General features: G+C 43.8%; 1 protein-coding gene across 1 annotated transcript; it reads left to right on the forward strand.

The window, feature by feature from the left end:
• Positions 1-20,096: 20,096 nt before the first annotated feature.
• TARDBP (TAR DNA binding protein) lies at positions 20,097-25,340 on the forward strand. Its single transcript, XM_063176725.1, has 6 exons — positions 20,097-20,245; positions 20,607-20,859; positions 21,617-21,780; positions 22,089-22,229; positions 22,895-23,065; positions 23,418-25,340. The coding sequence occupies exons 2-6, from the start codon at positions 20,622-20,624 to the stop codon at positions 23,946-23,948; spliced, it is 1,245 nt and encodes a 414-aa protein (XP_063032795.1). The 5' UTR covers positions 20,097-20,245; positions 20,607-20,621; the 3' UTR covers positions 23,949-25,340.
• The last annotated feature ends 567 nt before the right edge of the window (positions 25,341-25,907 follow it).

Here is a 25,907-nt window from a genome sequence, read left to right on the forward strand (position 1 = left end):
ATATCCTTTCTAGCAATTTAAATGATTTTGGCATTTTCAGGAGGGCACATGTAATATTCAAATTACTTCCACTCTGCGCTGCCTTGTCTTGCCTGGCTCATCTTCCCAGGTGAATTTGTAGTCTCTGAAATGCTCTAATTTCCCACACAAGCCGTGTCAAATATAATTTTGGTGCAAAGTTGGTAATTATACGTAACATCAGTCTGATGTTAAAAACACTGAAAAATTTAGCAAGAAGAGACGAATGGAGAGACATAAGTCTGAGACCAAGGAACGAAAGGCGTGCAGCCCCCTTAGTATTTGCGCTCATTAATTAATAATAGCATGTTTTCAGGAACTGAAAGGATGTGTTTCCTGAACTGACTGGAATTCACTTATGTCCCAATTACATTGTCTCAGTGAAGAACTTCGGTCAGGTCTTGAAGAGTCGCAGCAAGAGTGCAAACCAAACCAGACTCCCACTCAGACCATCCCAGCTCCAAGGATATGTAAAACAGCAGAAATCTCATGCCGGGGCTCAAACCCAGAGGCCAGGTTGTCTCTTCCTCTGCCACCCCTGCTGCAAAATCCTCTGGAAGTAGTCAAGCAGATTTGCATCAGTGAGTCACCAAATGTATGGATATGTATTAGAATAAATGTAATTACAACTGTTGGCCCCAAAGCATTGGGCAAACATTTTAACAGACTCATTCCTTTACTCCAAATAGAAGAATTAACATGAAGAGTGAACTATCTGACCCCATATCAACCCTCCCCCAAGGATACCAGGTCTGCCTCTTTCAAGGAACACCCCAATCCAGCCTGCTTTTTGACACCATTATCCCAGCACAGTGTCTGCCTCTTAAAAAACAGTGGAGAATTTCTGAGTTAACCCATTCCACACTAAAATCCATGCCTGCAATAACCACAGAGCCTTTTGCTCTGTCATTGTTGCTCCAGTTGATCTACTCATGGAAAGGACTACCCAAGCATCTCATCAGCACTGAACTGCAGTTTCTGGATCATGTGAGAATTTGGACCCCAGCTGGTGAGGAAGATGTGCTTCATTTTGTTCCTGAAGGGTATTACACCAACAATCAAGAATCATATTAAAAGGCCTGATCACATAAGCAGAATCAGCACACCCAAACAAGGGTTAAGTAAGGATTACACCCCAAAGGATTAAGTAAGAGCCACTTAATAAATCTATTATTTTAGAGGAGAGATGAGATGAAGTCTCAAGTAAACTTTAAACTTTTGGATGTAGGTGAGCCCCACTTTAATCCTGTATTGGCCATTGTGTGCTTGTATACAAAGAATACAAGCACACCTATAGGAATTCCAGACCCAGTCTTAAATCTCTGTGTTTCACGTGTCACACCTCTCTCTGTCTTCCTTCAACTCCACCTTAAAGGAAGAACCCCCTTGTTCTGGAGGATGAACGCTTCCTGCCTTTTCATCTGACTCCATCTACTACCTTAAAATCAATTCCCACTTCTTTTGCCCTTCTTCAGTGCCTTGGGTTTGTGCTGCTCATTTAATACCGGCTAGCTGTGCATAAATATAAAATCCATCAGACCACATGGGCCAGAGAAAGCCAGAAACTTTCACCACAGCTTTAAGAAGTCCTTAATACCCTCAGATAAAAGCAACTTTCTAAATGTAAAGAGGTTATGCTCAGCTTTTCCTTCTCAGTCTGAAAGAATAATGTGCAAGAGCAGAATATAGGAAAAATGACATTTGATGTCAAATTTCCTGAATGCTAACTAGCTTTCCTTGCCTTTTTGAATCAGGTCTCCAATGTAAGGCCAGGATGTGGTGAGGTAGCTGGACAAATAAAGAGTTCCTTTGCTGCCATGGCAATGATGCAAACAGAGCAGAGCACATGCCAGAGGAAGTTGCCATAAATCAAAATTGGTCAATTCTGTTTAGTTTCCAAGCAAAGGTTACACAAACTGGCTGGAAAGGGCTTCACAGAGAAGCCAACTACCATTTTCCTCAGGAAAATGCACTGATTTGCAGATTATTTAGTCTTCTCACAACTCTCCTCAGGTCTGAAAGACTCTAATTTTGGAAACATACCATACTTTCAGGGTAGCTTGAAATCTGACAGGGTCCTAGAAATATAAAGGGTAAGACAACATCCTAGTGTTTTTTCTTTTTTTTTTTTTTTTCATTTTGTCACTTAAGAAGTAGTGAAATAATCTCACTTGGAGAAACATGCCTTCATAACATAACTTTCAGGGGTAAATCTTATGAAGGATTCTGCAGAGTGAGCTAAGAATGGGGAATACACATTGGCATAGATCACCCTCTTCTGTCCCTTTCCACATGGAAATAGTCTTTACAGCACTTGTCTCACTGGTGGACCAGAACAGTGTTCTGTGGTGCAGATAGGAATTTCTATGACTCTTATGCCTATAAACTCATCCCTTTTGGGACTCAGACAACAAACTGGGCAATTTGGCCTTCACAGTGGAGAATGAAACTTCTATGCTAAACACCATTCAAACACCATCAGAAGCAAAATGAAATCCAGCTTGTTCTTTGACAGCTATTTTGGTTTTGTGGGCTACTGTCACTAAATTTATTGGGAAAGGGGAAGGAGAACATCATTTGAGAAGCTGCACCCCCAGACTGTTTTGTAAGGCAACACTCACCACGCGTGGCTCCATCAGTGCATGGGGCAGCCAGCAAGCAAAACTCCAGTGCAGACCTTGCTGAGTCCTGTCAACACTGCATGTCATCTGGGCTAATGTAAACCAGAACCTCACCCTCCCTGGGAGGGGTCAGATAGAGTTATAAAGCACCAGAGTGTTGACAGGGTCTCCAGCAACGTGCTCCTGTTGTATCATTAGGTCCATATTCCCTGCATCTCACTCCTCCTGGATCATGCCTAGGTTCATTCTGGTGCCAGAGATATCCTGCAGGCAGACTCAGGCTTCTTTCCAGTCCACCCAACTCCAGTCTGCCCAACTCCTCACTCTCAGTTTCATATTTATACCTGTGCTAGGAGAGTGCAAAGCTCTACTCAGTCAAAAAAATGGAGCATTTCATTTATCCTTCAGTCGCCTGATGTTTAGAGGGCACAGAGCAAGAAAGGACTTGACTTCTCCCTGTTCTTAACCGATAGGCTCCTCTTGGCTAGCCAGCCCCTCCAGCTCGTGGGGCAGATATAACAGGACAAAATTATTTTCTAGGCCAAGCAGAAACCTCCTGTCCTAAAGTCTACAAAAGTCAGCAGATAAGCAATGATGGATTTCAGTGGACACTGACTAGGTGCAGGCTTCGTGAAAATAGTAACAGCTTCACCCACAGAAATATTCATAATTAACAGATAAAATATGACCAAATTTGCATAAGGGTAGGCAGCACCCTGAGCAGCAACATGTGCTGGTATGGGACCAAGAAGGTCTCCATGACTTCAGAGTTCCTTGAGAAACATGCTGATCTAATGCAGCTTCTTTCTCACCGAGGGTAACTCACTAATTGTCCCTCTAAGGCAGAGGCAGGAGAAGCAAGCAGGCTGGACAGGGTATTTTTACCTTCTTGTTACAAATGTCCTGTGGCCTGGCACAAAATAAAGGACACACTGATCACAGTCCTCAAGGCCTCTGAAAGAATTTAATGCTAACTGAAGTTAATTTCGTACTCCTTATTTAGACAAAGAGGATGAAGGAAGAGACAGAGTGCCAGGGGAGCAACTGATTTCCCGTCATTTCATTTCATTTCATTATTACCAGAATCAAATAAGCAAAAAACTCACGCATCAGGCTTTTATAATCATGAGAACTGAGAATGAATGAATACATTGGATTACTTTGTACTGACCTGACTTCAGAGCCATTACAGTGATAGAATTCAAGACTTTTTAGAGACTTTTGATGTCAGAATTTGCCTTTATCTCATGCAAGTAAGAAAAATAACCTCACCTAATCATATGAATCTACAGCTAAGTCTTTAAGCAAAATGTGCACCCGATTCAATGCTACACTCACTGCTGTCTCCTGAGGTTTGAAAATTAATTACCATTAAGCAAGGGGGCAGAATTAGATATAGAAGAGCCAAGGTACAATCCAGGTGCAGAGAGTGGTGGTTCTGGTGCTGGGACTTAAAATGGATTTTACAGCATGTGTCACCATAGTATGATGATGCTTTAATTTTCTCATTTCCCCATCCAAACAGACTCAAGTTACTTTATGAAGTCTGCTGAATGGAACAAGAGGGTACCTTTGGTCAGCAGAGCTTGATCACAACAGCCTATAGCCTCCAGACGTGGTTAATTCAATAGCATGGCTGTGAAAGCCCCAGACCAAAGTCTTGCTGGTGAAGAAGGTGATGAGCCAACTGAAATTTGGGATACACTCATGGGTTTGACTATATAGCAGCAGAATGGTCTCCTCTAACTTTCTGTGTTAAAACCCAGCTGGCCTATGACCAGCATGATATAATCCAGCAGCATCTAACTGGCTGCTGCCACCCTCAGCCTACCCCCATCCTCAGCACTGGCGGATATGTCAAAGCAAAAACATCTCAGCATTTCTGATCTCCCTGGGGTCACATCTGGTTTGAGTAAGGCTCCCCATTTGGTTCCAATCCACCAATTTCCTGCTACTGTCCATGAAAAAGAGTGCGACTCTGTGGCTTCCCCTGGGTGTAATGGTCTAATCTGTATCTTGTTGTGCACTGTAGAGGGGAGGGGAGGGGGAATCAGTGCTACTTGGGAGCAGATTCCTCTTCCCCTGTGACTGTGTCCTGCTCTTATGCAAAGCACCTTTATCCTTGCCAGGAATGGCAGCCCCAGATGTCCTGGTACCCTCTCTGTATCATCCATATTCCTCCAGCCTCCTAATTGAATCCTTTCCTGACTAGGACAGGCTTTCTTCATTACAATTCTACTCCCTCCCCTCCATCTCCCAGCCTCTCATAGTGAAACACAGGGCAGGGCCCACAGAGCTTCTGTGGGTGGATGACCACCCCAGTGAACTGTTCTTGCAGCTGCTGGAATGTAGCAGAATGTTAACAGAACAGGAAAGCCCCAGACAGGTACAAGGTGGTAAAGGCATCTCCTCTGCCAAGGTTCTGGCAACATCAAGATGCAATTTAGTTCCAAGAAATAGCATCTAGTTCTTTTAATCTATGGCTTTAAAAGCCATTTATCTAAACCATCAGCGTTTTGCTGCTGGTGAAGCAGCCTAAGAATATGCACAAGAGCAGTGGCAGAGCCCAGGAGTTTAACAGGTCTCTTGCATCCTCATTCCATAGGATCCTCTCTGTAGGAGGGCAACTCGTGTACCCATGAGTGATGTTTCACTCATGCTCTGAACAAGGCAGGGCAACATACACAGAACAAATTCTCTTTTCTTACTCTCTCTCATCCACTGAAAATCTCAATACTGAGGGAAAAAGTTCAGTCCTTTTCCTCACCTTAATTATCACCTTATTTACCTTCTTCACCTTAATCTGAGCTACATTATCCAATGCTGCCCACACAGCACTTAGAGATCTGTGTTTTCTTTGCAGGCCCCATTCTGGAGCAATGCTCCAGTGTTACCACACTTAAGATTACCCTGTAACACGTTAAGTTGCATTAGTTCAGACACAGCATCACACTATACCTTGGGTTTGATACTTAAACTGTTTTGTTCAAAGTTAGTGAACTTATTAGGGTGTGCAGGAACAGCCTGGCGTGTGTGGAGGCAAGTAAAGTCAGAGATACAAACCTATCAGGTGCATGGACTTCAAGGTGAGTTCTCAAAAGCACTGGGAGGAGACCCAGCACATCAAATTCCCCTAAGTACCATCACTTTAACTACTAACCCACACTCTTCTGTTGCACTAAGTACATCTGGATTCCATCAGAGCCTGAATTTTATTAAAAAAAAAAAAAAAAAAAAAAAAAAAACAACAAACCAAACACAACAGCTCTTTGGAAAACAAAATATCTCAAAGCACCAGAACAAAACCTCTGATCTAGAGGCTTTTCAGCATCCTAGGGAATGAGAGATGCTATTATTGTTACTAGAAAGGCAACAGTACAAGGAATGATCTGTAGGGCACGAGTGTGTTTGTTACGAAATGATTTGGATCCACAGAGAAATTCCATGTGTGGTTTCCCCTCTGGTGACTAGAGGTTCCCACCTTGGCAGTGATCCTGGAGTCCCATGCCTACAGGCTCAGCAGCAGGGAGAGGGAGGGTGGACGCTGGAGGAGTAATGGGATCATCAGGCGCTGAGGCTGCTGCTTGGCACGCCGACAATGTTTGTTTGCACCTCTTTGAAGATGAGAGATGAAAGTGGCGCCCACATGGGCTGCCTTTGATTAGCTTCTTATTTTTAACATTGCAGCTGCGATTATTTTTCTTTTTCTTGAAGCATTTCTTCCCTAGCACCAGAAACTCTGAGGTTTCCTTCTCCGGGGAGGTTCAACTTCAAGGAAACATAACAAAGAGAAGTGTGAATGTAAAGGAGACTGGACAACTCGGGGCCAGTAGGGAATTATGTCATTTTATTTTTAATTTTACTTCCATTTTCCCCCCAATCCCCCATTCTCAGTGGGTCTCAGAAAGAAAATACTTGTTTACTTCTTTTTTAATAGGGAAAATAAATGAGTCCTGGGATTGTACAGAGCTGTCATGAAGAGGGAAATGTCTAATGGTTCAATTCCCAGCTCTGTCACTGAACCACTCTGGGACTTGGGGAAAAGTCAGTTCGCCCATCTGTAAAATGGGATTTATAATGCGTTGCTCCTCAGGGGTATTGAAGGAGTATGAGTAGCATTGATGGAATGCTTCATGCACCTTGGATAGAGGGGGCAAGAGCCCTGTGAAGTGCTGTCCTTAATAGATACTTAGAGGAGTTTCCTTCACTGTGGTACTTATCTGACCACAGCAGCTGAGTGCCTCACAACCACTGATGGATTTTTTTTTCCTATTACCTCTCTGTATCATAGGATTGTTGCAGGAGGAAAGCAAAGCAAATGGCAAATGGAATGAAATGGACCCAGCCACACAAAGAATATGTGGTAAACTCAGAACTAATCCTTTATTTCTTAAACTTCTGCCACAGCCATTTGATTTTCATCCTGGTTGCATGAATTTTGTGATCTGAAGGCATGAGAGAAAGCCACCTTCCCTTCCTCCTACACTGGCCAGCCACACTATGGCTATCTTCCTGCTGGATGAGGGCAAGCAGTCCAGAAAGGGAGTCACTGCTGTGCATTATTCTATTTCTATCATAACATTTTGGGGTTTGTTTCTTTCACCTGCTAGAGTAGTTTTCAGCCAAGAATTTAATGTTAATCCAGTCATCCATAGTAGATGTTCTAGTTTTAAGAGGATGATGGCAGAAAAACATCTAGATTTGCTGTTCCTCGTTTTCAGAACTAATTTCTAGGGGTAGTGTACAAGTGAAATCAGAGAAAACTGCTGGTAATTGACACTTCCTAAAAATAGCTTCACAAACTGCTGCTGCTTGTATCAGCTTAAGTTTAACTTCAGTCAGAGGGCCTTAAAAATGGACAGCAGAGCATGACAGCAACAATATCAATTAACAAGATGTAAAAATCTTGAGTGAAGATAAGAAGAACAGCCAATGATAAATAAAAATCAAGCTCTTAGTACTCACACACTTCAAAAGAAAAAACACAACTATGCTTGTTTATATTTACTTGTGCTATCTATCAAGCTATTTACCAGCCAAAGAGAAATGAGAGCACACTAGCTGAGTAAAAACTTGTAAGATGCTTATGCAAATCTAGCCAACTCTGAGAGCAAAATCTGGTGTTACCAAATATAATACCTGCTAAACCCTCTAAAAGACACTTCAGCCTTACTTGGGTCAGTCCAAAAAGCTTAGACTGATCCACATATAACTTAACCAGGTTTCCTTGTCTTTATGGCATTCCTCCTGCTCCCAAGAAAGGCGGCACACAGTTGTTCTAGCCCAGTGCAACATCCAGGTAATCCCAATGCCCAAACATGATCCTGTTCAACCCAGCTCCCCATGAAGGAATAAACCACTCTTATAGGCTCTCCTCCAGGATATTAGGAAGAGATATACTGTACAGGACAGCTTATAAACTATGCATGCTTCAGATTCACTCCAGAGAAACAACATATTCCAGTCCTACTCCATCCAGTCACCCAGACTCCAGGACATTAAATTAACTCCCTGCCAAATTTACTGCACGCCATCTGACCATACCATTTAGCCCACAGTAAAGACAAGATCTATACCTAGCTACAGTGAAGAAAGGAGGCAACTCTGTGGAAAACCTAGTTATATCATTCAAGGAAATCAATGGAGAGCCCAGGTCTGGAGGCCAGTGACCTTGGATTAACAGAAAATGTAAACGAAAAAATAAATGGTGTCAATTCAAGATACCATAGCTGTTATTCCAGAGAATTCAAAACCAGCCCTGCAGCTTACTGACCAAGGAAAAGGGCTTAATTTTCAAATAGAGCAAATACTCGCCCATTGCTGGTAGAGGAACAGAGGCACAGAGCTGCTTTCCCAGCCCTCCCAGGATGGACAGGTTCTTGGTGGCACCAGATGTAGTGTAACACTTTTTAATGGCTTTTCTGGAAGAAGTTACTACTCACCATAGAGAGCTTTCCATGGATGGTCTCCAGAAGGTGTTCCCTTGGGGGTCTCCTCTCCAGGTAACTGTGAGGAGGTGGCAGGGGGCTGAGGCACCTTCTGAGGGGTCTGGAAGCCCCACACACTAGTGAGATGAATTTTAGGGCCTCAGACTCCTCAGTTCTGTCTCACAGCTTCCTTTTCTGCCTAAGCCTTTTCTCAACTGCCCCAACTCATCCTTAACCCCTTCAGGTCAGCCTCAACCACCTGACATCAGCCTCAACTGCCGTCCATCAGCCTTAACGGCCCCGGCGTGGCCTCAACTGCCTCAGCCCAGAGCAGCAACAGCCCCTGAGACGCTGCTCAGGGGCCTCCAACGGTCACAACATGGTGGCCATGGAGAGGGGGCCCAGGACACGGCTTACTGAGGAACCAGCACAGCTCCATGTAGATCACACAGCCAGATAGTGCTGCACAGATCGTGAGGAAAGGCAGCCATGGCAGGAGACTCACGCCTGCTCCTCCTGAGGCGCTGCCTGATGGACTAGGAAAAACGGCGGGAAATGGCGGGAAACGGCGGGAAACGGCAGCTGCCTCAGGGGTCCCTACACTGGCCTGTCTCCCACAGACATGGGCCCTGCTGACCCACCAGACACAGCACTGTCTGTTAAAAACCTTCTCTCCAGTGTAAACTCCATCTATACCCACAGAACACTCTCAGGAAGGGCTTTCAGATGTACAAAAAAGTCCCATCCCTGTCACAGCTGACCATAACTTAGAGGGAACAGTTGAAAAGGGCACCTGCCCCACCTGCCATGGCTGTGGGGAAAATCCTAGAGAAAGTTAAGAGTCTGAGTGTGCTTCATTATTTTTTCATTAAAATGGCAATAATTAGACCCTGGAAAGAGCAGGTTACAGGGACAGTGATGTTCAGTGGAAGTTGTGAAGAGTCAGGTTTTATTTTTGGAGTAGCCGCTGACTGCTGGCGCAGTGCTGGACATGTTAATGTGCTTCTGCTGCCCTTAAAACCTCTTGCTTTGTTTTAATTTAACCATTTTTAGGCAAGAACACATTTTTGGGTGTACTGTCAGATTGTGCACTGTCAGGTCTGTGCACAGTAGGGCTGTGCTCTGTCATGTGGCCATACAGGGTACTGGCATGCAAGTCATAGCAATGCTTGCTATGCTCATGATCTGTAACTTTCCTGGGGACTTTTTCTAATATTTTTTTTTCTTGCAGTGGGTGAGAGATTCAGGAGGCTGATCCCTCAACTGTGGACGAGTAGGTCCCATTTGATGTCCAGCTTTTTCAGCAGAGCTGGCTGCCACATTGTGGCCTGTTCCCCTGAACGTCACATCTGGCAGATGTAAAACACACATGTTTTGACTGAAGCTTTTTCTTTAAAATGCCAACATTAAAGGAAGGCTTGCTTTGTAAAACTGAAACTGTAAAACTCTTCTGAAACCCAGTCTGGGGGATTAAAAGAACCACATGAAAAGGGATAAATATGACCTGGACATTTACTTCCTGTGCAGAAGTTCGCTGAACATGTGCCTCCCAGCCTGTCAGAGCAAAACAAGACCTTCTGCTCTTATTCTCAGAAGAGAAAGGAAAAAAAAAAAAAAGAAGAGAGGAAGACATGACAACTCTTTTTTATTTCATGGCTTATGTCAGATACATTGACAGTTCTCTACAGTGGCATCTCATGCACCTTAAAACCAGAAAGGTGCACAAATTGTAATAAGAAATTTAGTATTAACAAACCATTCTTATTTGTACTATAAGCTTGATCCATTTTTAATTGGCAGTCAGGGACAGATATCCTTTGGGTTTCAGTGGGAGTAAGATCAGACCTAAAGATACAATGGACTGAGTCCAAGGATTCTCTGATGATGTACAGAAGAAAAACATGGATAGACAGAGCTTCAGTTAGTCAGAAAATGGCTCACTTTCAAACAAACGAATGCAAGATGTTTATATCAGCATTGCCCATTCGAGTATTAAAAGTAATTTTTGGGTTCCAAAACAACTTTACTTAAATACTGAGACTTGAAAGGAAAAAAAAAAATCAGTTATAGATTCTCTGTATTTCTTTCCTAGGTTTTGAATCTTCAAGAAGATATCACATTTTTTCTGGTTTCCTTTACTAATAATGAATTGCTAGAAGCTTGATTATTTTTAAAACTGAAACTGACATTGTGATTTATTATAGTATGATTTCAGAAGACAAGAGTTGGGAGGAAAAATCATATAAAAGCAGGCAATACATTAAAGTCATTATTGTTCTCAAAGTAAGTTTTAGATCTCAGGTCTCAGTACACAAATTGCAGAGGGTAAAATGCAATATAATGTAAAGTCTGGGACTGCCATTCTGTTTTGCCAAAAAAGTTCCTTTATCCCAGTGAAGTTTCCTAAAAGCCAGTTATACATTAATTTGAGATTATATTTCTCTCTCATGGACAATGGTGTTAAATTACTCCGAATGTGTTGCATTAGTTGCCCAAAAGTCATAATTTCCAGAAACACAGCTTTATATATAAAGAGAAGACACCACTTTCGATATAAAGACAGACTTCCAACAGAAAATGTTGGGCTCTGCACATGGAATGTTGTGGAGTATCTGTCTGCACCACTGGGCTGTAACTGCTGCAATAGCTCACCCTATGGATGCACATATGGGATCCTAGCTGGATCTGAGTTAGAAATTTTCTGTTGTTCAGGGTACCTGAATCTGTAGTTTGTCTGTTCAGCCCCACTGCTGTTTGACTTCTTTGCTTGTCTATTTTATTTGTTTGTTTTTTTAATTTTACAGTGATTATGTTTGGATTGGTGTTCTTGGATAACACTCCCTGTCCCATATAGGAGATATATAGACACCAAATAACCCCACAACATGCTACATTTTGCTCTCCCAACTGGATTTCATCTTTGAGATGGACTCATCTCTTCTACTTGCAGTCTTAGTTTCTAATTCCATGCAAGCCCTTCCCATTGTCTGCTACTCCATAGGGCTAGGAAAGAAATCTTCCTTCCGTCTAACCCTGACAAAACTTAAAAAAAAACCAACGACAAACGAACTTTTATTTTAAAACCAGGACCAAGCAAAACAAAAATGTGTTTCGAAGTCATTGTTCAATGGAGAAAAAACAGTTCCCCAATCCTTTCCAAATCCAAAGTGGACAGTTCCTCAATCATTTCCAAGACGGAAAGAGGCCATTTTATGATCCAGAAAGCATCCATTTTCTGTGTCAGTCCTGAGCTAGGAAGGCTTGTGCCTGAGTCAGTTCTAAGGGGGGAATGGCTGGCATTTCTCCAAGCTTGGGAGTGTTGCTATCACAGCAATTGTTTGGTGATGCCATCCCAATAAAGCTTCATTATGGTGTTCCTCTTTCTATAAACCTCAGTGCCCTCCAGTGTCCCCAGCAATCACTTATCTAATATTAGGATATTAAAAAATATGGAAAGATTTTAAAGAGACTTATTAAAATGCAATTAGCAGCATGTACGACTTAAGCAGTGAGATTATTTTAAAAAATGACTTGATTGTGTGGAATGCCACGCACCTTATAGAGATAATAAAGCTGCCAATCAAGTCCATTTTCAAATTAGGAAATTTTCATTCTTTTTTTACAGCCCCCTAAGTGAATATTAAAACTGATTATTAACCTCGGAGTGTAGCAGCAGCCCCTGAGCCTGTAAGCTCTGAAAGGGAGGCTTCATAAGCGAGGGTAGCCTGGGCTTCAGCTCCCATTTGGACTGAGATCTCTGTGTTTATTTAAAGGGACACCCCTTAAATAAGGAAATCTGGGAAGCGTGCACGGGGCCCTTGTTTGGAAAGGGGCAAAGCTCCAGTGCTTGCCACGGGAGCCCGGGAGGCCAAAGCGCGCTGGCGGCAGCGGCCCGGCCGCAGCGCTGCGAGGCTGCGATAACCCGCAGGTAAGGCTGCCCCCGTATGTCCGATCACAGAATCTCCGCGAATCCTGCACTCCCAGCACGGAGCCCGCCTTTTGTTCGAGGGAAAACGTGTACATTGAGTGAATGTTTCTGTGGGAGCACCTGCCTTTGACAGACTCGGGGTGCTGTGCATGGATTTTCGGTGGATGTTGTTATCCTCAGTTTATGTTGTTACTTCCCTCTTTAAATGTAAAACCCTGTCGTTTACCCTGCCTTCTTCTTATCTAATTTCTGTCCTACTGAGAGACAATCAAGTGTGACATTTCCTGCTATTTCACTTTGCTGGCATTTTCATTTCATTTATTAAAAAAGGGGCTCTTTCTCTGAGAAATTAAGTCACACTACCTTGACAGGTTACTCCTTTCGCAGCTCTTTACTCCACTGTCAAAGCAGATTTATTGATGCTTCCTGGATTCTCTTTCAAGCTGGAAATTATGAATTCTATAGAAGGCAGCAAGTTATTCTTAACTTCAATGCTTTATTTTTGGAAAAATGCAAAGATTCAGAGGGAGTCAGGAAGGGGTAGTCAGAGATTCCAACTCCAAAGCAAGAGAATGCTTGTTAAGCATAAAGTCCTTAACTTTAAATATATGCCTAAATTTACCTTTGCTGATCTCTTTGGGAACACACACAGGTCTGAAGGTATGAATGTGGACACTTCCCCAGCAGCTTGCTGCCAAGCTGCTTTGCAAGAATGAGAGTCTAGACAATATCTAAACAGAGAGAATGTCACTGAGTTTGGAAGCATCTAGGATAGAAGTTATTTCACCAGCACACGTCTCATGACTGCAACTCCCTCTAGAATCTAGCTGTGGCACCTGGCTCTACTTAGAATTTGCATGGAAGCTATCTATACATCTTTTCAAAGTAAGTAATCTGCCTGGGTTGGATAATGGGGGTTAGAAGGATGACAAATTGGGTTAAGAAAATGTCAGCAAGAGCCAGGTTTCAAGTCTAGAATGAGTCACATGTGAAACAAGTTTAGTGGCCAGGGTTCACCCTTGATCTTGAACTTGTCCACATCACTGAGTAACCACAAGTCATCCAGTGTAATTCAGCAGCATAACTGACAATCCAGCACTGGCAATATTTCTGGGTGGAGAGGGGGGAAAGATGTCACTGCCTTGTTAGTCATGGCACAGTTAACGAGAAGCGCTGATGGAACAGTGTGCCACAGAGATGACATTAGACCTCCAAGTCTGTGCTGAAAAGCAGCATCCCCAGCAATACCCCATGTCCTGTGCTGCTCCTGAAGCTTTCAGGGCATCTCTTTCCTGCTCCCCAGAATGGAGCAAGTGTTTTCATGGCTCACCCTTTAGGCTAGTCTGGGTGGAGAATGTCTGTGGAGGTTTAGCATGCTCATTGCAATGAACTGAGCATCAGTGATATTCTGGGAGGCAGAAAGCTGGAAGGGAAAGAAATGCAGGCAGTCAGTATTGAAGTATACCAGAGAGCACATGTGGGACTCAGGGACCTATACTGCAGGTGGGATAATAGAACTGCATAAAAGAGTTCTGAAAATAACTGGGGGTTGTTGTTTTTGTTGCTTTATTTTTCCCATTTCCATAAGCAACTACTCACTGGTAAGCAAATTTTATGATTGGAACCACACTGAAAATGACAAAGAGAATTAAGGATATGTAATGGACATCTAATCTTTGGGTCTGTGAGCTACGAAATGTATGATAATGCCAAAACAGTAAATAACTGAGTTGTTAACATATTCTAAAACTAGATGAAGCAAAACAAGCATTCACTAATACTGAGACAATTCCTGGCAGCAAAGAGAGATTGCTGAAAAGATTTCAACAAGTGTTACGAAAGAGTGACTGCCAGGCTGCTAAGCAAATTTCAAAAAGCATGAAGACTTTGTCCCACAAGCTGCCTTGCTTTCCTTGATTAGGATTAGCTTCAGGAAGAGCCTTACTGTGGGTGCTGGCAGAACCAGACGTGAAAAGAACAAACTCTACCTAATGCCAAATACTCCAGCTGCAGCTTTGACAGCAGGAATTGCTCTGCAAGTCTGTGTTTCAGAACTCAACACAGATTTAAACAAATGGAAAAGCAGTGGGAAGTCTGACATACAGCAATTCAAATATATTAGATGAACCAACTGAAAAAATAACCTTGCCTTATTTGTAGCAGCTTATTGATCAAGGTAAGTTTTGATCCAAATATTTCTGAGCGTGGAAGAAATGAATAACTAAGTGATACAGTCACAGCTCCTGTGTTTCTTCTCTACTCCTAAAAATAGGCATGGAAAACCTGAAACAGAAATCTGTATTTCTCTTTATTGTTGGAAAAGGGGAGACAGAAGCATATTGAAAGCATCCCTTCACCAGGAAAGCATACTTCCAAATCCTGGGATCTGCCACCCTCTCTGAGCTTTCCCCACCCACTTGTGCTGCAGGATGTGTGCCTGCTGCAGGCTCTCTGTCTGCCTCTCCAGTCCCTCCAGGTGTCAGCCTTGCACTTTGCATAAGGTTTTATTCCATCAGCCACATCTGGAATGCAGCGCTGGGTTCAGTGGAGATTCCTGACAAGACAGCATCACAGATCTTAAAATATTGAAAGCATTCCCTAATCTAATTTCAGACAAAAATGCTGAATTATCAGACTCCCGCCAGGCCTCCCTCAGAATGGTCAAAATGATGCCATGGTGTATAGGAGGGGATCTAAATGGGTCCATTAGCTTTCAGCAGGATGTGCCAAGGAAACTGTGAACATTTGCCAGCCCAGAAACAGTCCAGGAGTCAGGACTGTCACTTGAATTTTCTTTTTTTAGGATGTAATTGACATGACTATCCTTTCCTTGGCCTTAATCCCTAACTACTTCCCAAGATACTAAAAGCTTTTGCTGTCCTCTGCACTCTTGCACATAAATCAGGACTACACTGAGATTTTCTCACTGGATCTCATTGTGGTAATGCCTCTGGAAACTCAAATGCAGGGAAGCATATGCAGGCCCACCATAACACCTGACCCCAGTCTGACTTCAGGGTTAAGATTACTGGTTTTTACTTAAGGACCAACACTGTATGATAGACAGCAAAGAGAGATAAATATTGTCAGACTCCTATACCCAGAGGACTGCACAGACAGCCTGGACGCCAGCAGTAGGATTCCCCTTAGGATGTTCCTAATTTACAATACAGCCCAGAATTGCTACAATTCTTAAGACAGGTCAAATTTTGGAGGTGTACTTAAAACTACATGCATGAGCAGTAATGCACGAAATCGTGAAAACAGAAATCCATCCTTTGACAAAGCAGGAAGGGGGCTGTGTCAAGGCTAAGTGGTGTGGGAAATTTGCAAAAATACAATGTTTCTTTCAGATTTAAGTGTCTTTCAGTTTCCGGAGCAGAAATTAGAGGCGTGGCAGAGTCTTGATGCCACAGGCTTTGAGATGACATCCACAGATGAGAAACTGGGCAGACTTCAGGCTTTAATCCTTGTAGTTGTAGCCACAGAAGAGCTGTTTGGTGGCAGCAATTTTCAGTAACTACTGAGCTGGGAAGGCTTCAAATACGGGCTTTGATGGATCCAAAAGTTTGTATACATTAACTGCCACAGGACAACTTGCAAACATGATAATGAATGCAGTTTTCACAAGGTCTTTCAAAAAGTCTGAGCATTTCAAAATTTTTGTGGCTGTTAGGAGCAAGTTTGTCATGACAGTACAATTCTGGCTGTCAGGTGTCACTAAGGTTTTTCACTGAGGGCTTACAGAATGACCATGGGGAGCCTGGCTTACCCCAATACTTTCAGTTTTCCAAGCAGCTACCTACAACATTACTGGCAAGAACTGGATTAATTAATTGCATGATAAATGTAAGGGCAAAAAGAAGACATGAAAAAATTCAGAAAGATAGAAGTCGATCACCTCTGGCAGTTTGAACTACACAAAAAGTCCATTTGGTCACGTTTGGTTGATGGGTAGCTCTCACCACCCTCATCAAGGATGACTTTCACTTCTACAAGCATTAGTTCTCCCCCTTCTGTGGATGTCAACTATTTCTCATGTAAAGGTCTTGCTCCTCTTTCAAAATTACCTGTGTTAAGGCAAATTATGTGTTCCCTTCCTTTCCTTGTTCAAAGTCATTTACATGAAGAATCACAGAACTGAGATTATAGATGCTGGGGCAGGGAATGCAGAAATACAGCTAAGGCTGGAAATTTGGGTGGGCCTCAATTTATGGTGGACAGCCAAAGAACAAAGGTCTGATGTCATCATAAATCATTTATATTGCAAATGATTTAAGATAATGAAAACCCATACGCATTAAATTTTGACCTGTACATCCATTTCAGATATTTTAAGTAGACAAAAGATAGATTTTACATAAATCTTCAGTAAATGTATTTCAAAAAAATATCACCAGGCAGTAAAGCCTAACTATCTTAAAAACAGTCTTTGTCTTATCCTTCAGCTCTTGCTTCAATGTGCATCATTCAAAACCAGCAAAAAACTACTCAGACTGTCTTCCCTGTCCTTGAGAGAAAAGCAGAAAAAGATAAAAAACATTGAAGGAAAACTAGACAAAGCCTGTGAACAGATCCTGCCAAAGCAGTCCTTCACGCTATTCCAGGTGTTCCAGAGTACTTGCTACACCTTACCCAAGCCACCTGGGACTTTTGAAGGAGTCTATTTCCAACCCCCTCTGTAAATTCCAATGGTTGCTTTCAGTATTTAGAACCTGTCACACACCAATGAATGCAATTTTATGTTAGTTAGCAATTTTATGGACCAGTTCCCAGTCTGTGGGTTTTATCCTTTGGTTTATGCCAACTTATGCTGATGAAAGCTCATGCTCTTCCATGCTAGGAGTTACTATAGAATCTAGCCAAAAAGAGACTGAATCCCAGCTCCACTACACTGCACAAGGAATCAAATTCCATTGGAAGGCGCCTGGCATATCAGCATTGGGAACTGACTAGGTACCTCTGTGAATCACAGGGAGAAATTCTTCCCAGGCTCTGCTACTGGATGCTCTAGAAAGGCAAGGGAGATGACTTGAAGATGGTTTGATCTAACTCTGCCAAACAAAACAGAGCAAAGTGATTTTTGCATTCCCTGCGCAAGATGCAAATGTTTGATAGTTCCCACAGGTAGCACTCAAACAAGAGGGTGGAGATGGCAGATAATCCCCACTGTTCTAAACTCTTCACAGCTCACAAAGGTAGGAGCCAGCAGGCCAATGCCAGCAGTGGAGACTTTTTGTCACCATTTGGGTTTCCAGTAACTACAGAAGATCCTTAGTGTCGCAGACATTTCTCTACAGAAATCTTTTCTTTTAGATTTCTGTGTCTTCGAGAAGCCAGAAGCTCCAAAAGACAAAGTAAACAATGATTATCAGATGCTGTAGAATGCAACAAGAATACCTTAATTAGCTCATTTCCTATGTTTATAATTAAGGGCCATGGACTAAGCAATCTTTCCAGGTACTTTATGTGGGTAAAAGCTACTTATTTTGTTTCAGGGAAAGTTTTCTTTAGTAGTTTTAGACTGCTGGGCATGAGTAAACATTTATGTTGATAACTTGCTTGTGAATGGAAAGCTCTCATTATGGTAGATGTTTATGGAGAAACTGTTCATCCTCCTTATCAATCTGACCAGACCAATACACCATTATTCATTAAATTCTCCTGTCTTTTACTGCTCCGTAATTAGAATAGGCCCAGGCACTTTGTGTTTTTCACTACCCACAGTTGCATGGTGTTTTTGTATCAGGAGCTTATATTTAGGTGCCCGTTGATGTTGTTTTTCATCCCAAGTGCTTTTGGGAGGGCGAACAGTTGATCATTATACTGAGTTTGCTGGTACCCGTGAGCACACTTAACCTAGAGCAGCAAACAGTTATTGTATTGCATTTTGTTTTGTGCCTCTGGGCACACTTAAGTCAATGTACATGATGGCTAGTACCACACATTGTATTTGTCTGCACCCATGGGCCCTTGGAATTGCCAGTGTGAGGGAATTGGTGAATTAACTAGTGGTATGCTGGTGTACTTACTTCAAGAGCAATGCTACTGTTAATTGCTTAACTTAAACCTAATCATAATGCAAAATAACAGAAGTGCTGCAAGAATCCCGATTCACACAGAAAAGGAATAGTGACATTTGCTTGATTCTAAGCTTGTTTATTGCCAAAACTGAGGATGTTTTAGGGCAGAAGTCTCTGATGGCTAATTGTCCTTCTTTCCCTCCCTGTTTTACAGTCGGCACAGAGCTCCCCGTTCTCGTCAAGCTTCTACTCGCACAAAATCCAGTCCAAGGCTGGTGCTTACTCTGCTCATTAGTGAAATTACCACCAGGTGTTGTGTGAGATGGAGGCTGCTCTGCTTCAGCACCACAACAACCTCACTGCTAAACTCTGAGAGGAAATGGTGCAGCACATAGTGCTGACACACTACTATCACCATTCTGTCCTCACGGCACGTTCAAACTACACTGCCTGTCTCCATGCTGATTTGGCAACACTAGAACTGGCTTTGGGATGCATATTGTGGATCACTAGAAAATTTCTTCGAGTGATCCACAATATACATTTCTTCTTCTTCTTCTTTTGTTAGCCTGGGTCTAGTCAGGTTCTCTCAGAACTGCTGAAAAATGGTAATTCAATGGTAAGACTGAGTCTCAAGTCACACTCAAGGCATGGATGAGCTGAGCTTCAGTGGTGCTGGGAGCCAATTTTTGCACTTGAAGAAATATAAAGAGGGAGTCTTAAATACTCTCAGCAGAAGCCATTAATGCAGGGTACTGGATTAACCTTTTCTAGCAGTAGAGTCCTCTGTCCTTACTAATTTTTATGAGATTCTTTGAGTGGGTTTTTTGAGGTTTCTTTTTCGGTTTCTTTTTCAGTTTTCTTTTCTTTTCTTTTCTCTTTTCTTTTCTTAACACTCCTTGAGCTCTGGCAGCCCTGGGACCATGACCACTGCCCTGGGAGCCAGTTCAGTGCCCGACCATCCTCTGGGGGAAGCATCTTTTTCCTGATATATTTGCCTGAGCCTCCCGTGACACACCTCCAGCCTTCCCTCGGCTCCCGTCACCGGTCGCAGAGAGCAGAAAACGGAGCTACTCCTCCGCTGCCCCTCACGAGCAACTTGTAGGCTGTGATGAGGTTTCCCCTCATTCTTCTCCATGCTGAACACGCCAGGTTAACAAGTTTGGGTTTTGTTGTTTGTTTGGTTGGTTTTTTTTGTTTTTTTTTTTTTTTTTTTAATGAGGTGGCCTTGTTCTTTCTGGTAGCGGAAACGGGAGAGGGGCGTCACAGAGCTTCGGCGAGGATGTCTTCGCTAGCGGCTTCTCCGGGCGAGCTACCCCTGACCGGCCCGGGAGCCGCCGCTTCCTGCGGAGCTCCGCCGTGACCGCGCCGGCTCCCGGCAGCTCTCGCGCTCGCGCATGCGCGGACAGGGCCGCACCACCGGCCCCGCGCTTGGGGGGAGCGCGGCTCTGAGAGCTGCCGTCATCGTCGCCGGTTCCGAGAACGCCCCGGCCGATCTCCGGCTGAGAGCGACCGGCGCCCGCTGGGGCACGGCCGGGGCTCCACGCTCTCCCGCGTTCCGAGCGCCCCGCCGGAGTTCGCTCCCTCCTCTCGGCCACCTGGAATGGTTCGGCCCGCGGCCCGGCCCGGCCTCTGAGGAGCCGCGGCCGCCATTTTGTGCGGCGGCGGGTAGAGTGCGGTGGAGGGGGTGTTGAGGAGTTTTTGGGACGTCGCTCCCTTTCCTGGCCGGTGAGTGGGGCCGGGGGGCGCTGGAGTGGGTGGAGCCGCATCCGGAGGTTGTGGGCTCGGGCGGGCCCGGCAGGCGGCGAGGCCGGCGGGGGCTGTGCTCCCGGCTCCGCGGAGGTAGCCCATGGCGCCCCTGGGAATTTCCGCCGTGCTCGGGGACTAAGTCGCTGTTGGTGCCTCCGTAGCTCCAGGACAGGCCGAGGCTTACAGCAGGCCCGGAGGCTTTAGTGTTAATGAATAGCGCGTTTCGGGGCGCCCTGTTGTGTAATAAAGAGAGATTCGTGCTGCAGGCCGAAGAAGATGAAAGCTAAGTCGGGGGGATAGGGTGATCGCTTATGCCTTCTCTTTCCCTTTTGTACTTAAGTAACTTCCAGCGAAGATGTCGGAGTATATCCGGGTGACGGAGGACGAGAACGATGAGCCCATCGAAATCCCGTCGGAGGACGACGGCACGGTGCTGTTGTCCACGGTGACGGCGCAGTTCCCCGGGGCGTGCGGGCTGCGCTACAGAAACCCGGTGTCGCAGTGCATGCGAGGAGTCCGGCTGGTCGAGGGCATCCTGCACGCCCCTGAGGCCGGCTGGGGAAACCTCGTCTACGTCGTGAATTATCCCAAAGGTTTGTCCTCGTGGCTTCGGTTCTCCCTTCTGGGCTGCTTTCTTTAAGGTCCCAGTCACTGCTGAAGTAACATGGCAGCCTGTTAACTGGAAAGTTAAAGAGCAACATGTTACTCTTTAACTTTCCAGTTCTCAGAGATCAGTGATTTATTCTGGTGTCTGTTCTGCCGAGTCGGTCTGACCCCATTGAATTTTTTATTTTTTTAACTACCTAAACAAGTACTTTAAAGACAAAGTCTTGCATTATCCTTGAAGGCTAGGCTTGTATAGGCCTTCAAAGGGTACTATTAGAAGTGTACTGTAATCTCTGTACTCACACTTTTCCTCAAGGCATGGTTTAGTCAAAGGTACCATTTAGAAGTGTTCAGGAAAGGAGAAACCTGACCACCCTGCTCCACCCTCCAAAAAGAGAGGGGAAGGAAATAAATTGCTAGTGAAGTAGTCTTGTTAAAAGTTCATGTTTTCCCCACCTTATAGTGGGGAAAACATGAAACTTTTCCCAACCTTATAGGACTGTGAATGGTGCTGGATAATTCTTAAGTAAACTAATGCAGAACTAACTGGGTCAGTTTGCATTTTGGAGGAGGGTTCAATTGTGGACTAGTTTTGGTTCAGGACAGTCAGATATGTGTTCCATTTAGCTCTCAACAGCTGGTGTACTCTTCCTCACCATGGTTTCTAATTTAACCCCATGCAGTTGATAGTCACTGGGTCAATTTCCAGCTCTGAGGATGTCTAATGAACTTTTTTATATTCAGATAATAAGAGAAAAATGGATGAAACCGATGCATCATCAGCTGTGAAAGTGAAACGAGCAGTGCAGAAGACTTCAGATTTAATAGTCTTGGGTCTTCCCTGGAAAACCACTGAACAAGACTTAAAGGAATATTTCAGTACCTTTGGAGAAGTTCTGATGGTGCAGGTAAAATCCATTTGCAGCTCAAGTAAGGAGGGACATTGGGTAGATATCAGGCTCCTGAGAAAGCAGTAGAAACAAAGAAGCTTAATAAATTTGGACAAGATCAGAACATGTGTCTCTTCCTAAGGATGTCTTTTTTTTTTCCATGAGCCTGTTAATTTTGGGAGAAGATGTAAAGGAATTAGAGGTTGCTGTGATAAGAATGGTTGGAAGACAGGTGAACTCTCAAACAGATTTTTACCAAGTTCATTCAGTAACAACATGCTTCATACTAGTGGTTACTTCTGGTTTTTGTTTTTTTCCCCACCTAGGTTAAGAAGGATATTAAAACAGGCCACTCAAAAGGTTTTGGGTTTGTTCGGTTCACGGATTACGAAACCCAAGTGAAAGTAATGTCCCAGCGTCACATGATCGATGGAAGATGGTGTGACTGTAAACTTCCCAACTCTAAGGTACTTTGGGATTTCCCACTGCTTTTATTTGTACCAAACACTCCAAGTGCACCTCTTCATCAGCTGTGCACAGATTAACTGTCTGCTCTCGGATGTGGCTTTACTGTGAATGAACAGAACGAGCGAGAGCAAGGAAGGAAAACAGGGAGCAGGTGGGTGAGCTGGAAGTAATTTGAAATGTTGGGAAAATCGCTCATTATGTGAGGGAATGAAATACAGATAGAAATCTGTGTTTGATGTCCAGCAATACCTGCCTGACTTGCCTGTTGCATGAATAAATGCAGAATAAAGCAAATGGAATCACTAATTTGGGGAAGAGCAGAACAAGTCTTTGAGTTCCAAACTGAACCTATAGCTTCTATTCTTGTCTCTGTATGCAACTATTACAAAAAAGTGTCCTGCAGTGGCCTTGTCACCATCCCTATGTGTTGCTCCCATGCTCATTTTCTTGTGGTTCTTCCCCCCCACCTTTACAAGGTGCAGCCATGTCCTTGGAATAGAATTTTTTTTTAAATTTACTTATTTTAAGTCTTAAATTTACAGTCTCAAACTTTGTTCCATCAGCAGCTGTCAGAACAGGCTAGATTCAGAGTGTCATTTCCCATGCTGTAACTCAGTTCTCAGGGACTGTAGTTGTGATGGTTTTTGCCTTCAATTCTCTCCAGCAAAGTCCCGACGAGCCCCTGCGCAGCAGGAAGGTGTTTGTGGGGCGCTGCACCGAGGACATGACGGCAGATGAGCTCCGACAGTTCTTTGCCCAGTATGGGGAGGTGGTAGATGTCTTCATTCCTAAACCCTTCCGAGCTTTTGCTTTTGTTACGTTTGCAGATGATCAGGTAAGTCTTAAAATATTTTAACTTCATAGACTATATTTCAGTAGCGTGATGAAGTGTCATTTCTGGAACTACACATGAAATGCTTACTTGTCCACTGTCTGATTTATTGACTGGGCTGAGAGTACACTTTCAGATGCCGCTGTGCAGACAGGACTTTGTACTACAGTTAGTGTAGTGATGATTGCAAAGCTAAATCATTTCAAATTGAATTAAGTACATGCATTTGCTTTCTTTGCAGGATAAATATCTGGTCAGAATTGTAGGGGGTGTTTTGTGTTTTGTCTTGTACTGCTAACATTTTTGAAAAAAAGGACATCGAACATACATTTAATCAATCCCTTATTTCTTATAGGTTGCCCAGTCTCTTTGTGGAGAGGACTTGATCATTAAAGGAATCAGCGTACATATATCCAATGCTGAACCTAAACACAATAGCAGTAGACAGTTAGAGAGAGGTGGAAGATTTGGTGGTAACCCGGGAGGCTTTGGGAATCAGGGGGGATTTGGTAACAGTAGAGGAGGTGGGGGAGGACTGGGCAACAACCAGGGCAGCAACATGGGCGGGGGTATGAACTTCGGGGCCTTTAGCATCAACCCTGCCATGATGGCAGCAGCGCAGGCTGCCCTGCAGAGCAGCTGGGGGATGATGGGCATGCTGGCCAGCCAGCAGAACCAGTCAGGGCCCTCGGGGAACAACCAGCCTCAGGGCAACATGCAGCGGGAGCAGAACCAGGGTTTTAGTTCAGGCAACAACTCGTACGGAGGGTCCAACTCGGGGGCAGCGATAGGCTGGGGCTCAGCCTCCAACCCCGGCTCCAGCAGTGGGTTCAACGGGGGCTTTGGTTCAAGCATGGATTCCAAGTCATCAGGCTGGGGAATGTAGACGCAGTGGGCTCTGATACTGACTCTATGGTGGGAAATCAAATTTTTTAACTCATGGTAAGTATACTGTAAATTACGTATATGCTAAAGTTTTCCAAATGAATTTGTTCAGTGTGCAGTATATTCAGCAGTATTTTTGACATTTTTCTTTTCTAAAAAAAAAAGAAAAAAAAAAGAAAAAGAAAAGAAAGGTAAAAGGAATTTTCTAAGTTTTGTTACATATCTGGTTGGAATTCTGAATGTTTGGAAGTGGACTGCTGTTTGCCCGATAGGTGAACTAACACTACAGTCTATAGGAAAGGTTTCTCCTGTAATACTTTACCCCTTGTTTCCCGGCTACATGAATTCTTTGCATGTTCAAAATGGAACCATTGGTCAGAAACAGCATTCTCTCCCTCTTGTTTTTAATTTGATCCCACCATAAGACTCTCCAAGCGCCCCGTTGGACAACACAGTGTCATTTTTGTTTGTGTTTGTTTGTTTTTTTTAACGCTGTCTCCCCTCCATACTAAAGTACGATATGAAGGCTTCATTTAATCTCCGCAGTTCATCTCATTTCAAATGTGTATGGAAGAAGCACTTCATTGAAAGCAGTGCTGTAAATATTCTGCCTTAGGAATACTTCTGTCTACATGCTTTCTCATCCAAGAATACTTCATCACACCGCACATGCTGCGTCTTAGACGGTGGGTGTTCCATTTTTATCCGCTACTCTTTATTTCATGGAGTCGTATCAACGCTGTGAACGCAAGGCTGTGAGATGGAACCAGAAGGCTGTTTGAACTTTTGAAGCCATGTGTGGGATTGGTGGTGGTGCCGAGGCATGAGAGGGCTGGTATGTGCGAGATAAAGGAGCGAGCGCATGCAGAGACCTGGTGGTGCATTAATAGGATTTTATTTGACTTGGCGAGATGTCTCTCGATCCTGTGGCTTTGGTGAGAGAGTGTGCGGAGAGCAATGATAGCAGATAACGTACGAGTGTTTATTGCATTCAAAGGACATCCACATGTGGAAGACTTTTAAGTGGGTTCTCTACCTAGTTAATCAATTAGTTGAATGTGTTACGTGAAATGGAATATTTGTATTTCTTTTCCCTTATGTCAACTGCTGTGAATGCTGTATGGTGTGTGTTTTTTTTTCTGTTAATGATCTGTAAGTGTGGTAATGTGACCTGAAGATGATGGGGGTTTGTGATGAGAACATTGAGCTTGTGGTGTGCTTTGCAGTAGCTCTTTTAGCAGAGATCACTAGAGCTCAGTGTGCCTCTCCAGGGTGGAAGTTCCACTGTCTGTAAGATATCCAAAAGAATGCTGTTTGCTGCAGTTTCGTGTTTGGATGCTTTTTATAAGATTTGTCACTGTAGGAAATTCTTAAATAAAACTGATTTAAGTAATATGTGTCTTTGTTTTGCAGCCCTGAATGCAAAGAATTCATAGCAGTTAATTAATTTTACCCTTTTGCGATGAACTTCTGTAAAGCTTTTTGCAGCCACTCGGTTTGTTTCAGATAAGCAGGTTCTAAAGGAGCCACCGCTCAGCACGTATCGATACCTGACACTCTCCTCTAAGCCACTGTAGCCTTGCACTGTGCAGTGACATAGATCTAAAATCCAGGTCCCACACCTTGGGGTGCCCGCACCTAGACTGGTAAGCAGCTCCCTCCAGATTTCATCTGTGCCAAGGAACCTTACTTGTTCTTTTAGCAATGGAAGTTCCTTTTCAGAAGTGGGTTGGGGGAAACAGAGTTGCTGTCATGGTGGATTTCTGTCCACATCATCTTTGGGGATGGATGCTTTTAACTTGTTTTTAGATCAGCCCACTCATGGGAAACAGGCTTCTGCCACACTTCCAGCCCAGAAGAGTGCTGTTAACTAGTCACAGGAAAGAGTTTCCAGATGAGTAAAGCTCTGTAAATATACACAGACTGCTAAAGTTTGAAGTGAGTTATGACAGGTGCAGAG

Source organism: Melospiza melodia, chromosome 26 (genome assembly GCF_035770615.1).
Source record: "Melospiza melodia melodia isolate bMelMel2 chromosome 26, bMelMel2.pri, whole genome shotgun sequence".
NCBI lineage: Eukaryota > Metazoa > Chordata > Aves > Passeriformes > Passerellidae > Melospiza > Melospiza melodia.

What these genes read in the sequence shown, in the direction of transcription:
- TARDBP (XM_063176725.1), top strand. Translation starts at nt 20,622, where the DNA reads ATGTCGGAGTATATCCGGGTGACGGAGGACGAGAACGATGAGCCCATC. An exon ending in CGTCGTGAATTATCCCAAAG is followed by an intron (nt 20,860 to 21,616) that starts GTTTGTCCTCGT and finishes TTTTATATTCAG; the next exon opens with ATAATAAGAGAAAAATGGAT. An exon ending in TTACGTTTGCAGATGATCAG is followed by an intron (nt 23,066 to 23,417) that starts GTAAGTCTTAAA and finishes TATTTCTTATAG; the next exon opens with GTTGCCCAGTCTCTTTGTGG.